Genomic DNA, 15,895 nt, shown 5'->3' with positions numbered 1-15,895 from the left:
CGCAGTGGCTCTCAACAGAGGGGACGTACATGCGAGGGTGTGTTCATGCTCAGTCCTGTCCGACTCTTTGCGATCCCATGGACTGTGTACCCTTCCAGGCTCCTCTGTCCATGGGATTTTCCAGGCAAGAATACTGGAGTGGGTTGCCGTTTCCTTCTCCAGAGGGAATCTTCCCGACCCAGGGATGGAACCCACTCCGATGCCTCCTGCATTAGCAGGCGGATTTTTTTTATCACTGAGCCACGTGGGAAGTCCCAAGTGAGGGGACTGAGCTATCCAACCCCAGAAGTAAGGGGCGGCAGAGTCCAGAAGCCCCACAGAGGGCGCCTTCGTGGGAGAAGAGCTCCTCGGGGCCCAAAGGTCCTGGCTCTGGTTACTGTCTGGTGAGACTTCTGGGGAACTCCAAAGGCCAGGTTCCTGCTCCTGCTTCAGGGACCAAGGTGCAGGCCAGACGGCCTGGGACAGATGGAGACAAGGATGGACACAGGGCAGTGCCCAAAGTTAGCAAAGTTTGCTTCTTGGGCCAGTGTCCAAGTTGCCCCTGTGTTCTTTCCTTGATGGAATTTGTAGAGTTCCCAGAATCATATGGACTTTCCCCTCAATAAGCCTCAATAAAAACAGGGGGAAAAAATTCTAAGATAATTCTGCCAGGGTTTTGTTGTTTGTTGTTTCCCCAAGTGAGAAAAACCAAAGTTTTCCTGCTAGATGTCGCTCATTGGTCATCATCAAGGTCTTTATGAACCGGCCAGAAAATATACATCCAGTAGCACTCCTGGCAGGCTTTGCTGGATAAAGAGGAAATGGGGAAGGGAATTGAAGTCCATGTCCACAGGAAACTGTTTAGTTCCATCCAAAGTCCAGCATTTGGCAAGCTTGTGTACTTTTATGGGCTTTCCAGGTGGTGCTAGTGGTAAAGAACCTGCCTACCAAAGCAGGAGACGTAAGAACCCAGGTTCCATCCCTGGGTCAGGAAGATCCCCTGAGGAGGGCACAGCAATCCACTCCGGTATCCTTGCCTGGAGAATCCCATGGACAGAGGAGCCTGGTGGGTTACAGTCCAAGGGTCACAGAGTTGGACATGACTTAGCACACACACGCACGTGGACTTTTATATGAAAGTGTTAGTCACTCAGTCATGTCCAACTCTGCGACCCCATGAACTGTAGCCTGTCAGGCTCCTTTGCCCAAGGGATTCTCCAGGCAAGAATACTGGAGTGGGTAGCCATTCCGTTCTCCAGGGGCTCTTCCTGATCCAGAGATCAAAACCAGGTCTCCTGCACTGCAAGCAGATTCTTTATCATCTGAGCCAGCAAGGAAGCCTGGTAGTTTTATATGACAAGGAATAATTGAAAATAAAGCTCTGCATTTAAAAAGTCAGTTTTAAAAATTAAAAATTAAAAAAATGTAAAGTCAGCTTCACAAAAAAGTCAGTTTTCCTTAACTTGGCTTAATTAAAAAACAGAAAGCATTGGTTGCTAACTTAAGATTTAGGTGGTTGCACGCCCTCTCTTGGAGCGAAGAAACTGCTTCCCTCCAGTTTCCCTCATCAGAGTAGTACTGCTGACACTTTCTGATTTCCAGTGGACCACGCAGAACATCAGTCCACTTGTGTTTGTCACTTAAAGTCTTAGGCTGGAAGTAGACACAACTTTGCTAAAGACACTAAGTTAATAGGGAAATTAGGATGACACCTTCCACCTGATGTGTTTATTTTTTTTTAAACTGGAGGATAATTGCTTTACAACGCTGTGTTGGTTTCCGCCATACCATGTGAATCAGCGGTAAGTATACATATGTCCCCTCCGTCTGCATTCATGTTTAGTTGACAAACTCAGGGCACTCAGCTGCCAAGCTGTGCTGTTTTGCTGGTGGGATTCCCCCAACACCCTGCTCCCTGTGGCTTCCCCCCTCCCAACCCCCGAGGGAGTCTTCCAGCTTTGAAGACCTGGAGAGACTGAAGAAATTAAAGGTGCAACTTGGCCTCCAGCCTGACCTTGAGTCAGAGAAGGGGGACACTGCTGTCCCCGAGAGCCCAGGCCAGCAGAAGCAGAGTGGGCCCCACACAGGCCCAGAGCAGAGGACTCTGCCCCCAAAGCCTGCATAGCAGGCGTGGCTTCCGAGTCTGTGCATCTGGTCAGACCTCTGGGGAGCTGGAGCCTTCCTGTCAGGCCCCAGGGCTTCCCAGCGCCAGCTGCCTGGCATCTCCCAGGGACAGAAGCCCCCTGTCCACTTAGACTTGGCGGCCCCGGCCCTCACTCCTCTGGCTTGTTCTCCTAGCTAGGACAGTTGGGCCTGCAGGGGCTGGTCTCTCCCTGTCATCCAGCCAGGCCTGTCTGGCTCCTGGTCTCTCCCCCCAGGTTCCAAAAGACGTGCTGCTAGTTCAGTCTCTAGGACCCCTGCACATGCACGCCCCACGCCTGCCCCCAGCCTGGCAGGCCCCAGCCCCCATGAAAGAAGAGCTGCTCAGTTGGGCCCTCCTGGGCCTGAGCCCCCAGGGCTGGGCTCCTGGATGCTGGTCCCCACTCCACCCACCAAAGCAGTGCTGGGATCTCTGGCCCATGCAGCCCCTCCTTCTGACTCTGGGGTGAACAAGAGCCGAGCACCGAGCCCTCAGACGGGCTGTCTTGGGTTCAGGTCTGGAGAGGGTCCTGGGGCCAAGCCTAAGCTCTCTGCCCCCAGCCTCGTCTTCCTGCACCGTTTGCCCTTGGTGAGTGGCCACCTACTCAGATGCTCTGACACTGTCCTCTCCCCTGTGGAGCCACGCCCCATCTGCCCCCCACCCCACAGCTGGACCGACAGGCTCATCCAACAGAGGTCAGTAGAGCCAGGCCATCCCCAGAAGCATGGAGGGTTGGGGGGCCTTCAGCACAGGCACACAGCTTCCTGCCCACTCTGCTGAGGCCAGGAGACATGCCATGAGCACTGGCTGGCCTGCTCCTTCCCAGAAGAGCAGGGTCAGCTACATGATCTGGACAGAACTTGGAAGCAAGTTTTCAAGCCCGATGGCACTGACGGAGCCCCAGCATCATCTAGGGGGGGTGTGGTGAGTGGCGCCTGCGGGAGTGATTCTCGGAGGAAGAGCCACCCAGCTTGGCCTCGAGTGCCCTCTCATCCAGCAGGGGCTGGCCCTGGAGCAGAGGAAGGAGGGAGATGGGAGCTGGCTGGGACCCTGGGCATACAGTGAGTTGAGAAGCTTGTGGCTCTCACCCCCCTCCTCTGGGCAGCACCCCATGTGCTGTGTGGCACCAGAGTGGAATGGCCAAGGCCTCAGCTCCTGTGGACACTGCTGTCATGGGCTCAGGCAAGCTGCTGGCTTGCGCACACAGCTGGGGGGAACGGTGGTGGTGGGGACTTTCCTTCCTGCCAGGCTCGCGTGTCTGTGGCTAGGATGACATAATTTGTTGTGGGTGTGTTCCCTGACACTTCTGAAATGTGAGTGATGAGTGCCAGGGATTTTAATTCCTGGTTAGTGAGCAGGGGTCGCATTCGCCCCACGTGGTCCTGCCTGGGAAACCTCAGCCTCTCTCCCTCCTTGAGAAGGGGGCTGTCCCTAGAGCCCCCTGCCCACTGCTGTCAGCCAAAAGCACACCTCACCCTAGCTACTGAGTTGCTGGGGCTGCGTCTGCCTCCCACCCAAGGGCTGGAACCTGTGGGGTGGGGTCTCCCAGAGGGTCCCCACCTTACCACACTCACCTCTAGGGAGAGCTGTGACTTCCACTGACATTTTTGTTTTAATGGACTTTGAAAAAAATTTTTCATCCCAGGAAAAAAGCACAGACACACAGCTGTCGCCCTCTAGCTTCCTGAACTGCCCCCTCACCCCAGCAGGAGGCTATGAGGACTCAAACGTCTCTCAGGGCGGCTGGGCTTCCGGCCCTGGCTCCACAGAGTTTATTACTGCTGCCATGGAAATAGCTCCTGCTCCAGGGAGACACCGCCAGCCCTACCACCCACTCCTGGACGTCCACCTCCCGGAGACCTAGATCCAAACCCAGTGGCCATCCAGCCTCCTCACAGATGGCCTTTGTCCATTACCTGGCTCTCACAAACCCCTGCCATCAGGCAAGTTCTGGCTGCAGCGAAGACCCCACACAGGAAATCCTTGCAAATTAGGGAGCAGCAGTCACCCGTGAGTGAGAATCGTGCCTACCCAGCACCACTAGAGGAGCCTCTGTTCAAGGGTTCTCCCCACCCAAGCAGCAGCTCCTCCCCAGCCCAGCCCACTCTTGCTGCATGGACCTGGCCCTGTGGGGCCAGCCCATGACTTTCAGGTGTGCGGGGATGCTCGGGGTTGCCTTGGGAAGTGGCACATGTAAGTTCCTGCAGGCCTCAGCTTGGGCCTGACCCAGAGTGGACCATGGAGCCAGGGCTTGCGAGTCAGGGGAGGTGGAGGGAAGGGGTGGGGTCGAGACGAAGCTATTTCCTGGAGACTTTCCAGATGCAGCCTGGACTCTAAGACCTTTGAGAACTGCCTGGGATGATGCAAAGGCTGCACTTTCAAGATGAGGGCTTCCAAGAGAGGCATTCCTAGGCCTAGAGATGACCTGGGGCTCCTCTCTCTGGGCCTCAGCGTCCAGCAGAGATGAGGCAAGGCAGGGAGTAGGGTTGCATCTTCCAGCTGCTTTGCCCTCTCTCAGGGATGGAAGGATGTTTTGGGAGAAGGGGCTCACCACTCGTCTTTAATGTGTGACTGAACCACTGGGAAACCGCCCATCAGCACTCGGGACTTTTCTCCTGTCGCCTGTGCAGTGCGCTGCAAGCTGGGCTTGTGGGTGCAGCATGGAAGGAGGCCCTCTCTGGGTGCCTAGTGGGCTGGCACCTGCAGAGCACCCAGGGATCGGGATGGGGAACTCAGGCCTCCACAGGGGAAATCCTGCCCCTCAGGGGTGGATCAGGCCCAGGTTCAGGCCAGGGGAGGGGTCCAGGCCCTGGTTAGTGCTGTCTGGGACCTTGGGACCCTGATGTTCAGGTTCACCAGCCATAGGTGAGCTGCTCACCAGCCATCTCCTGCTAAGATCACAGGAGCCTCTGATCCTCAGCTGACCACTGAGCACCAATCAGGATGCAAGCAGAAACCTTCAGTGGCACAGGCCACAGTGCCAGGTTTCCCTGGGCCTGCCTCAAGGGGATGGGGGGACATGGAGGAGAAACAACATCTATCCGGTAGGCCCCTCAAGCTGGGCCTGGACAGGCACTATCATCTGCCTTGGGGTTAATTCACCACCTGAGCCCTGCTCCCCACCCTGCTCACACAGGCAGTGTGTGTGTGTGGTGGCAGGGCACAGGAACACCAAGCACACTGAACTGGTGGGTAGTGTAGGCGCTGGGTGCCTGGGTGGGCGCCATGGGATGCTCAGAGGTAGGTGTTTGGGAAAATGGTGGCAGATTAGATTGCTAGAAGCCACCCCCCGTCCCCAATATACTCACCAGGCCAGGTGGACTGAGCTGCCATCTGGGGCCCCAAGACCACCTCTCAGCCCTGCAGTTGCTTGGATTAGGGGTTCCCCTTCCCATTAGCAGGGGGCAGCATAGCCAAACTGAAGCCGAGGGAGTAGCCGTGCCAACAGAGGTGGGGGTCTCAGCAAAAGAATCAGGGCCTGGGCTCTCTGAAGAGGAGGTGCACAGAAGGGCCACAGTGGCCTGCGACCCAGTGCTGGGAAGGGACGGCTCCCCCTTCACCCCAGCACCAGGTGGGGTACCAGCCTTTCCTACCAGAGCCCTTTATTTTACTTGAAACCTTTCACAGGGCTGGTGTGTTTTGACAAGGAGTAAAGCTTTTAAAAAAGGCAGAGGAACCAGAGATCAAATTGCCAACATCTGCTGGATCATCAAAAAAGCAAGAGAGTTCCAGAAAAACATCTATTTCTGCTTTATTGACTATGCCAAAGCCTTGACTGTGTGGATCACAATAAACTGTGGAAAATTCTGAAAGAAATGGGAATACCAGACCACCTGACCTGCCTCTTGAGAAACCTATATGCAGGTCAGGAAGCAACAGTTAGAATTGGACATGGAACAACAGACTGGTTCCAAATAGGAAAAGGAGTACGTCAAGGCTGTATATTGTCACCCTGCTTATTTAACTTCTATGCAGAGTACATCATGAGAAACGCTGGGCTGGAAGAAGCACAAGCTGGAATCAAGATTGCCGGGAGAAATATCAAAAACCTCAGATATGCAGATGACACCACCCTTATGGCAGAAAGTGAAGAGGAACTAAAGAGCCTCTTGATGAAAGTGAAAGAGGAGAGTGAAAAAGTTGGCTTAAAGCTCAACATTCAGAAAACAAAGATCATGGCATCTCGTCCCATCACTTCATGGGAAATAGATGGGGAAACAGTGGAAACAATGTCAGACTTTATTTTTTTTGAGCTCCAAAATCACTGCAGATGTTGACTGCAGCCAAGAAATTAAAAGACGCTTCCTCCTTGGAAGGAAAGTTATGACCAACCTAGATAGCATATTGAAAAGCAGAGACATTACTTTGCCAACAAAGGTCCGTCTCGTCAAGGCTATGGTTTTTCCAGTGGTCATGTATGGATATGAGAGTTGGACTGTGAAGAAAGCTGAGTGCCGAAGAATTGATGCTTTTGAACTGTGGTGTTGGAGAAGACTCTTGAGAGTCCCTTGGACTGCAAGGAGATCCAACCAGTCCATCCTAAAGGAGATCAGCCCTGGGTGATCATTGGAAGGACTGATGCTGAAGCTGAAACTCCAATGCTTTGGCCACCTCACGCGAAGAGTTGACTCATTGGAAAAGACCCTGATGCTGGGAGGGACTGGGGGCAGGAGGAGAAGGGGACGACAGAGGATGAGATGGCTGGATGGCATCACTGACTCGATGGACGTGAGTCTGAGTGAACTCCGGGCGTTGGTGATGGACAGGGAGGCCTGGCGTGCTGCGATTCATGGGGTCGAAAAGAGTCGGACACGACTAAGCGACTGAACTGAAATGAACTGAACTGAAAGCACTCTCAGGAGACTGCAGGGCTGAGTTTACATCTGATTTATTGTATTTTATTTTAAAGGCTGGGTCATTAGTGGGGAAGATGAAAAGTGAGCACTGAGTCAGCACAGGTGTGGAGGAGGTGCCTGTGGGGCCACGTGGCAGCAGCACTGCCCGCCCTTGGGACTTGTCCGGTGGCCCCAGCACAGTAAGGAGTGACAGGAGGTGGACACTGCAGGGACGGCTGGGGTGCAGCACCCAGAGGCACCTTGCCTGTCCCTGCCCCAGCACAGAGGCCCTCCACCCAGCACAGGGAAAACCCTCTGCAAGTGCCAGCCTTGGGGCCCTGCAGGAACAGGCTCTCCGGTATCCAGGGTCCTGAATGCCAGGCTCTTGTCGCATTCTTCCCAAAAGGTGCCACCTGGGTCCCAGAGGCTGTGGCTGGGCCCAGGAGGGTTCTGGGTAGGAAGGCAGGGCCACTGTTCCCAGCAAGCAAAGCACTGCCCCCAAGCCAGCTGAGCATGCCAGTGAAGACTGCCTCTCCAGCCACCCAGCTGTTAACCACAGGATCTACTGCCAGCACTTCCCCGCCCCTTTTCCTGACCCTATCCCCTCCAGGAAAACTTTGGGACCTGGCCAGAGCCAGCTCCTTCCCTTCCCACCCTGGACCCGAGTGGCTGGTGGGAACTCAGAACGGCCATCTGGGCCAAGCTCCCTCAAACAGATGCCAGCCTTTGCCACCAGACGTGCTGGCCTCTAACACAAGTGGGAGGCCCGGCTGCCCAGGCGCCCTGTGGCCCTGGGTCCAGAGCCATCTGGAGTCTGATGTTCTCAACGGGCCCCCTGACGCCTTGTCCATCTCCCCGCTAAATCCTGTCCAAAGGACACCACCGAGTGCCCAGGTCTGGACCGGGCAGGGGAGGGAGTCGCAACGGCACGCGCTGCTGCCATAGCTACGGCGGAAGGTGAGGCGAGGCTGCGTCCTGGAGGGCGGACGCCGAGGCGGGGCGCGCTCCTGCGCGGGGGTCCCGCGGGCCTAAGGCCGGTCAGCATCCCATCCCCGGGTCAAGACCCACCGGGATCGGGAGAAGGGGGCCCTCGGGTGCGCGGGCGCGACCGGCTCACGGTTCCCGGCCCCCAGTCCTCTGCGGCTGGGGACGCGGGGCACGGCTGCGCTCGCCTTCGGGCGTGCAGGCCTTAGCTGACAGCGCCCTCTCGCGGCCCGAGCGGAAGGCTGCGGTCACGGTCACCAGGTAGGCGGTGCCGGGCGCCAGGCCCTGAAGCGTGGTGCTGTTCTCGCCCGCGGGCACCTCCACGCTCTGCGCCGCCCCGCCCCGCAGGGGCCCGACCTGCACGTGGTAACCGAGCGCGGCGTCCGGGCCAAGCGCCGGGGCCCAGCTCACGCGCAAGCTGCGCGGCCTGGTGTGCGAGACGACGATGAGCTCCGGCCCGGTCTCCTCTGCGCGGGCGTGGGGGTGAGGGTGCGAGAAGTGCCCGTGAGCGGGAGGGGGCCGCGGCGCCCAGCCGGACCCGTACCCCCAGCCCACCCGGCCCTGTGCCCCGCCTCACCTGGCAGCGTGCGCACCCGTAGGTGCTGTGATCTTAAGAGCCGCACGTTGGACTCCGGCACCAGGGCTACGTCGTAGTCCGTGTCTGAGTCCAGACCGGTCCAGGCCCAGCCCGTGGCGTTCCCTGGCAGCTGCTGACGGCGCGCGGCCCCCGGATCCGTGCTGGGCGCCAGTTCCAACACGTAATAGCCTGAGTCTGCCGTCAGTAGGGACGGCCAGGCCAGGCGGAAGCCGCTGGACGTAACCTCGGAGGCATGGAGCTGCTGCGGCCACATCGCATCTGAGTGGGGTGCAGAGGGTCAGAGGACAAAGGTGGCTTCTCGCGCGGGTCTCTGACTGCTGACTCGGGGTAGACTCCCAGAGCCTTGGAGCAGGAGCGCCGGGAGCAAGGCTAGCCTCGGCCACGCCTACCAGATGCTAAGGATCTGCCAAAGCGCGCTGGCGCCAGGCTGGAGGAAGGACGTGAGTGCAACCAGCGGCACCCCCCACCCCCACCCCCCACCCCGCCTCCACCCCCCTGCCTTCGGCCGCTTCAGGAGCTTCCCTCCCCACCTCAGCTCCAAACCATAGCGGGCCACTTCCCACCCACCACTCAGTGGGCTAGACAAAGGGCACTCAAGGGTGGCAGGGTTCAAAATGATGTCAGAGGATGCCCTCCCCACCACTCCGGGCAGCACGAGTGACCAGCACGGGGTCAAGGATCAGTTCTGCTCTGGAGAGTCAAAGAAAAGGGGCCCACAGTTCAGCCAGGAGATGACAGGCTACTGGAGAATGTCCTGAGGGGTAGGAGAGATGTGACAAGCCCAAGGGCAGCTGGACCTGGAGGAGAGTGTGGTGGGGGGACTCTAGGGTGGGACCCCCAAACGTTACTCCTGAGCTTTGATGCCAAGCCCCAGAGGGTCATCTCAGTGACCTGGCAGGTGGGTGAGGCTAACAGATGTCTACATAGGGTTAAGTCAGGACCCGATGCTGTGAACGCTGGGTGCCCAGCTGCCTGGCTGGCACTCCCCTTGCGCATCGCCACACACAGACCCTGCCCCCAATCCCAGGAGAGCCACCCTACTGCCTCACTGCCTTGCAGCCCTGGGCTTTTCCTGTCCAGCTGCTTGCCCTTTCTCCTGCTGTCCCCTTCAGGCTCAGCCCCAGCAGCTGACCCATGGGCCACCAGGGCCAGGTGCCCTGGAGCAGATCTTCAGAAAGACCCTCTACCTCCCTCCAACCCACAGACCAACTCCTTTCGGTTTCAGGTGGATGATTAACTGCAGGCCAAAATTCAGGAAGACCCTGGGGTTGTTGGCATTTTGCAGTGGCTACAGCAAACCCTGCCAGTGACCAGGCCCTTTAACTCCACCTCTCTCTCCTCCCTGTCCCTCTCCCTAGCTGGGTCAGAGGGATCCAGAAGAAAGTCCGTGGGGAGCTGCTAGCCCCTGCAGCAGGCTCTCCCAGGCCCAGCCTCCTTTCCAGCAATCCCCAGCAGTGCAGTCTTGCTCAAACCCCCTTCCCCTGGGGAAAGAAGGGACCCAGCTCTGGTTGGGGGCACTCTCTGCCCTTCCTGCCCTGGCCCTCCCCCTTCCTCCAGGCATGGTGGGTACATGTGCAGAGCTCTCAGGCTTGAAACCTCCTTCTCTACCTCTCCACATAGCCACAAGACACATCTGCTCAGATCCGGCCCGCGGGTCCCTCAGCCCTCACCAAACCCCCCACTCTCCAGTAGGGAGCCTCACCTGAAGGTGTTTCCTCAGACCTGTCCTCTGTCCCACCTCAGCCCAGGTGGTGGGACCCCTGTGGTGACCAGTTGGAATGTGTCCCTGGAGAAGCCGGGTGTGTAGCCCTGGCCTCTGCTCCCTCCAGGCATGTGAGTTCCTCCTGGAGTCTTCCCAGCCCTCTTCCCGAATTCCCAGCTGGGGTTCCCCAGGCCCCCTCCCACCTACCGAGGATGGAGCCCCTCAGTGCCTGGGTGATGATGTGCAGGTCGTCCACATCCACAAAATGCAGGTGTTTCTCAGCGGGGGCCGAAGCGGCAGCAGACAGCTCCAGGAGGTTGCCCCGACCAGTGCTGACGATGAAGATGGTGACCCCCAGGTCCTTCAGCTCCTGCATGGGGGGCCCCACGGGGTCGCTGGAGCCGCCGTCTGTCACCCACACCAGCACCTTGGGCACTCCTGGCCGGGCCCCTGCCGCCTTGGCAAACAGTTGCTCCTTGGCGTATGCCAGTGCCAGGCCAGTGTTGGTGTCGCCCATGCGCTGGGCTGCAGCCCGTATGGCATCCTGGACGGCTGAGCCTGAGCTGTGCTGGCCGAAGGGGAACTCGGTGTGTGGTCGGCTGCCCACGTGCACCAGGCTGGCACGCAGGGCCCCAGGACCCACGGGCAGCAGGGCCGCCAGCCGCCCCAAAAACTCCCGAACTCGGTTAAACTCATAATGAGACACGCTGGCTGAACTGTCCAACAGAAACAGCAGGTCCCCCTGAAGGGCAGATGCCGGAAGGCCTGGGAAAGAGGGGAGGGTTCAGCCCCTGATGGTGGCCCCCAGACAGCCCCACACCCAGGGCAGAACCCCCAGGGCCTGAAATTTCCCTAAGCTGGCACTCGCCTTTACCCAAGGAAGCCCAGGCCAGCTCAGCTACACCTCAAAGGTCCTGGGATGGCACCCCTGGGGGAGAGAGGCAGTAAAGCCAACAGGAGGTCCAAACCCTCAGCAATTCCAGTTCTACACCCTGGCCACATACCAGGGGGTCCCTGTGGGCTCCTGTCTCAACTGCAAAGGAAAACTGACCCCTCCAAGCCCCCACCCCTCCCTGTCTTCAGCGGAATCTAGGCGGGCTGGAGCTCAGTGTCCGGCCCCGCCCCCAGGAGTGGTGGGTGGATACGTCTGGGCCACAGGGGCCTGGCTTCCTAGAAGTAGTCTACACAGCTCACCCTCCAGGTAAGGCAACCGGTGGGGGGTGGGGTGGAGGCATTCGGCAGCTGGGGAGACTGAGGACAGAGGAGGAGGCAGGGGGAAGACAGAGCACTGACTGCAGCCTCTCCCACAGTCCAGAAGTCTGGGTTGGAGTCCTGACCCCACTTACAGATGATGTCATCCCTGCCTGGGCCCCATCCTCGGCTGTGTCCGGACCCAGGAAGCAGGTTACCTGCTGCAGCAGCCTGAGGGCCCGATCATCCCTCAGGCGACTACGCCTTGCTCTCCGCTCCCCAGGGAGCAGATGGGCCCCTAGGTCACGAGCAGACAGCGGCCTGGGGTGTCTCGGGCCTGGTACTAGCCTAGGGGCCTCAGTTTCCCTCAACCTAGTTGAACGACACCAACCCTCTTACCATCCTTCGTCTAAGGGTCATTCCAAGCAAAGGGAAAACTGAGGCAGGAACAAGTCTCTCCGATTGGCACCGCCCACTTCCCCGATCAGGCCCTAAAATCCCGCCGAGTTGCCGGCGGGGCCTGCGCCTCACGTGGGTGGGGTCCCCTGCCAGCCGCCCCGGCCCCACAGCAGCGGAAGGAGAGCGTGGCTCAGCGCGGACATCAGAGGGTGGACGGGCACAGAGAGCCGAACCTGACCCAGCCGCCCGTCTCACTCACCACGTTCCGCGCCGCTCCGCGCCAGCCGCAGGCTCAGGGCCAGGCCGATCACCGTCCAGGGCAGCATCGCGCGCGACGGGACGGCAGCGTTCTCCCTGCACTGGTCTTTCGCTCGCTCCTGGGCTGTGGGGCGCGCGGCCGCGCGGGTCGGACCCAGGCCCCGCCCCCTGGAGGCCCCGCCCACCGCGGCCCGCCCCGAGATCCCTCGGAGGCGCGCGCGCGCTGCCCCGCGTCCGGAGGAGCATAGGCTCTGCGGAGGCGCACGCTCGCGAGGCCCAGGCGCGCGGCCACACGCTCCATTCATACGCGCGTGGCATGTTTATGTGTATACACATAACTCTTCGGTCTCCCTTTGGGCTGTAAGGCCTTGGGGTCTGCCCTGCTTCTATCCCCTGCTCCCTTCCCCAGCCAGGAGCAGAGCAGGGAGCCACCAAGCTGTATCATGTATCCTCAGCGCTGGGAGTCCCTGAAGCCAGGAGGTGTTAGAGTGTGAGGGTGACACCAAACACAAGGCTTGGGAAGGGGAAGGTGTATGAAAACAAAGATCAGGAGGGCAGAACTTAGAACGTTGGGAGAGGAGAAAAAACCTCAGACATTCAAGGAGGGGTTTCTGAGGGGGCACAAAGATCCCACCTCACCAGGCTTCTTGGAGGAAGAGGCATACAGCTGAGGGTGGCTGATTCAGGCCTGTCGTATGTGACCATGCGGGGCCTATAGCTGTCCCCAATAAGAGGCTCAGGGCCAGGGCTGAGGCCAAACTCCAGGACTGGGGCTAGACCCTCCCCAGCAGTGCACTGGGGAAGCCCTCCAGGGACTCACTGTGACCAGGAACCTTGCAGTTCGGATCTTGGCTGGACCAGAGCAGAGGTGGCTGCCTGCAGGGGGCATCCTGAGGGACACTCAGCCCTCCCCCCTACCCACTCCAGGGCAAATTCCTTGCCCTCAGGTGAGGCAAGGCCGACAGAGTCCCATGGGCCGGACTGCCCTCCTCCCTCCTAAGATGCCTTCCTGTGGGGTCACCACTGTCCTGTCCCAGCCACTCCTCTCTGAGGAGCTCGGTGCAGGGTGGCGGGGCACAGGTCCGCATGGGGAGGCGGCAGGCCATCTCTGCCAGGATGTCCCCTCCCTTCCCCCCTGTCAGGAGGTGCTCAGCCCGGAGGACGGATGAAACTCAATGGTTTTCCTTCCTCCCTTTCTGTCAGGTGAGACGCCAGGCTGTGAGACAGGCTGGAGCTCTGACTTTGTCTAAAAAAGGAAGCAGCTCAGCTGAGCCTGAGTAGCTGGGGCAGGAACAAGCGAGAACTGTGTCCCTGCCACACCCCCCCTTGCCGGGAATCTTGGCAGTGACGGGGCTGGCTCAGCTCCACAGACCTCAGGCCTCAGCTAGGACCAGAGGCTGCATGGTGTTTCCGCCTGGGCCCCGGGAGCAACAGTGGGCTTGAACCCCCAAAGTTCAGGGTGTACCGCGCAGAAGGACGGCTCCTGGCCCCCAGCCCTCCAGCAGATGAGGCTGACCAGGGCTGCTCTGGGTATGGGGCCGTGAGAGGAGGCAGCTGAAGACAATCTGAGGGCCCAGCGGGGGACTGACCCAAGTACACGCATGCAGACACAACTTGGCTCATCCTTCACCTTGCTGGGCACCCACTAGCAGGGCACCAGGCCATGCTGGATCTGCCTTGTGGCCTCCCCACTCGTGGCCAGCGGTGGGCCCAGAGTCACACCTCGGCTGTGCTGCTGGGCTAACAGGGAAGTTTCCCTTCTGGAAAAATTGAGCTGCTCTTCTTGGCCACTACTCAAGCCCTTGAGGAAGCAGGCATCCTCCTCCCTTCAGCTCTCCATCAGAGGGAGAAAGGACAGGGGACCTGGCCTCGGCAGTGGTGACAAGGGCCTCTTGCCAGCCTTGGCTGAGCTCAGACACCTGCTTTGGCTGAGAGCCCCTCCTGATGCTCATGCTGAGCTCTGACTTGATCCCCGAGAGACTAAGACCATCCCACCCTCACTGGGTCAGCTCTGTCCTTCAGGCCCCCTGATCTGCCCTGTGGCTCAGCTGGTTCTACCACCCCTGCTGTTAGCATCATGGAGAGTCTCCTTTACCCTGCGGAGACATGGGGAGACAAAGATTCCTAGGGAACGTGGGGGTCAGCCAGGGGTGTGTAGTAGTCCAGGCCAGGGCTGGGCCTGAGGCAGGTACCAGAGAAAGCACAAATATAATGGCCTGGAAACCTCCTCTCTGAAGGAAGACAGGCCTGGGGGCAGGAGGGGCAGAGAAGGACCAGAGGGGGCCAGGACACAGCTGGCCCCAGTCCATGCCTCTCCCTCCACCGGAGCCAGCCCCTGCCTGACCCAGGTGTCCTGGGAACGAGGAGGAGGGACAGGGAGTCCCCATTCGTCACTTCCTAGAACTCGCCCACCATGCCTGTCAGTCCACAGGCAGATGGATGGGGATCCACAAAACCCAGGGACAACATTGCTCTCCAAGGCACTGCCCCTGCCCCCAGCCAGTTCACGGGAATGTGCCCTCCTCCACACCATCCACGCCTACTCAGAGAAGAAGGGCCTTTTGTCCCCAGCTAGCTGTGGTCATGTTGACCCCAGGGAAAAGGGCAGCTCCCGGGGCCTCTGACCCCAGCCTAGAGCCTGAGGGGCAGAGTGGCCTGGCCCCACCCCATTCCGTGGGGGTGCCTGTGCTGCTGGTTTTCACGTCAGTTGTATCTCACATAGGCACCCACACATGCTGGGAGACACAAAAACTGGAAGTGGGGGGCAGCTCCTGTGGGCCTGGAATGAGTGGCCAAGCTCAAGGCCCCCTGACCACACCCAGCAGTCGGAAGAGCAGAGGGAGGGGGTGGCCTACCACCACTCGCCCTGCTGCCCCACCCACACATTCTTTTAGACTCAACCTGCCTGTTTGTGGTCAGGGACATGCCAGGGCCTGAGGGCCAGTCCTGGGGGTCTGACTGTCCCATTGTTTCACTTCCTAAGTGCCCCAGCCTGTCCCTTGTGGCCCCAGAGACAACCCCTACCCAATCTTTCAGCCAGCGACACCCAGGGTGGCAAGTGGGCAGCCTGGTCACAGGGTGGGTGCCAACCCATCTGCACTCATCCTTCATCTCCATGATGGGCCCAGTCACATGACAGACTCTGCCCTGGGGACGTGCAGGCCCTGGGCACAGCCCATGTCCTCCAAGCCCTGCCAAGCTAGAAGAGGGATGGGAAGTGGCAAGCTTGCAAAAATGCGTGTCTACTCATTTTTCCTCTTGGATGATAGCGTCATGTCAGAGCAGGTGGGCAGGAGCTAAAGGAAGTACCAGGGCTCCGGGATGAGGGCCTGCCAGTATGTATGAGGGCAGTAAGGAGGCCTGGGAGGCAGAAGGGCAGTGGCAGTGTTCATGGGGGAGGCAAGAGCCCAGGGGGAGGGTGATATCAGGCCTTGTAGACTAGAGGCAGAAGGTCAGAGCTTGGAGGCAGAAAGGCAGGAGGGCATCCAGTTGTTCCTGGGTTTTCAGCCTGTGCAAGAACTGCACAGTGGTGCCCTTCATGAGGCGAGACCCTCCTCCCTAGTTTGGGTTCCCTGTTCTGGAAACTTCTGCAACAGGGAGTGACCACCATGCCCTGTCTCAGCCCCAAGCAGGGTCCTGGCAGGCTTGTGTGGGGAAGGAGAGAGCAGGGAAGGACAGATTTGTGTCCACACCTTGGTAGGGGGGCTCCTCAGGGGTGAGAGTGAGGCCCTGGGGCAGGGGGAGGGACCTCAGGCCCCAGAGCCAGCAGGGAGCTCTGCCTAGTCCTCCCCAGCCCACCCACCACAGCT

The 15,895-nt window shown here is 59.4% G+C and overlaps 1 protein-coding gene across 1 annotated transcript; it reads right to left on the bottom strand.

The window, feature by feature from the left end:
• Positions 1 to 6,991: 6,991 nt before the first annotated feature.
• On the bottom strand, positions 6,992 to 12,212 carry VWA1 (von Willebrand factor A domain containing 1). The gene is made up of 4 exons (XM_086343997.1): positions 12,088 to 12,212; positions 10,446 to 11,003; positions 8,516 to 8,794; positions 6,992 to 8,405 (listed from the first exon to the last, which is right to left on the bottom strand). Exons 1-4 carry the CDS (start codon positions 12,152 to 12,154, stop codon positions 8,068 to 8,070), a joined length of 1,242 nt encoding a protein of 413 aa, XP_086200123.1. The 5' UTR covers positions 12,155 to 12,212; the 3' UTR covers positions 6,992 to 8,067.
• Between the last annotated feature and the right edge of the window lie 3,683 nt (positions 12,213 to 15,895).

This window comes from Bos grunniens, chromosome 16 (assembly GCF_055505025.1).
Source record: "Bos grunniens cultivar Pamir isolate PY7600 chromosome 16, Bosgru_T2T1.0, whole genome shotgun sequence".
Classification (NCBI taxonomy): Eukaryota; Metazoa; Chordata; class Mammalia; order Artiodactyla; family Bovidae; genus Bos; species Bos grunniens.
Note: the sequence above shows the minus strand (reverse complement) of the source record. Positions and strands in the feature narration are given on the sequence as shown.

Bases quoted from the DNA above. Each gene is read 5' to 3' on its own strand.
- VWA1 (XM_086343997.1), bottom strand. From the start codon at position 12,154: ATGCTGCCCTGGACGGTGATCGGCCTGGCCCTGAGCCTGCGGCTGGCG. The intron at 8,795-10,445 runs GTAGGTGGGAGG...CACCCCACTCAG, and splicing joins ACTGAGGGGCTCCATCCTCG to ATGCGATGTGGCCGCAGCAG. The intron at 8,406-8,515 runs GTGAGGCGGGGC...ACGCCCGCGCAG, and splicing joins ACGGGTGCGCACGCTGCCAG to AGGAGACCGGGCCGGAGCTC.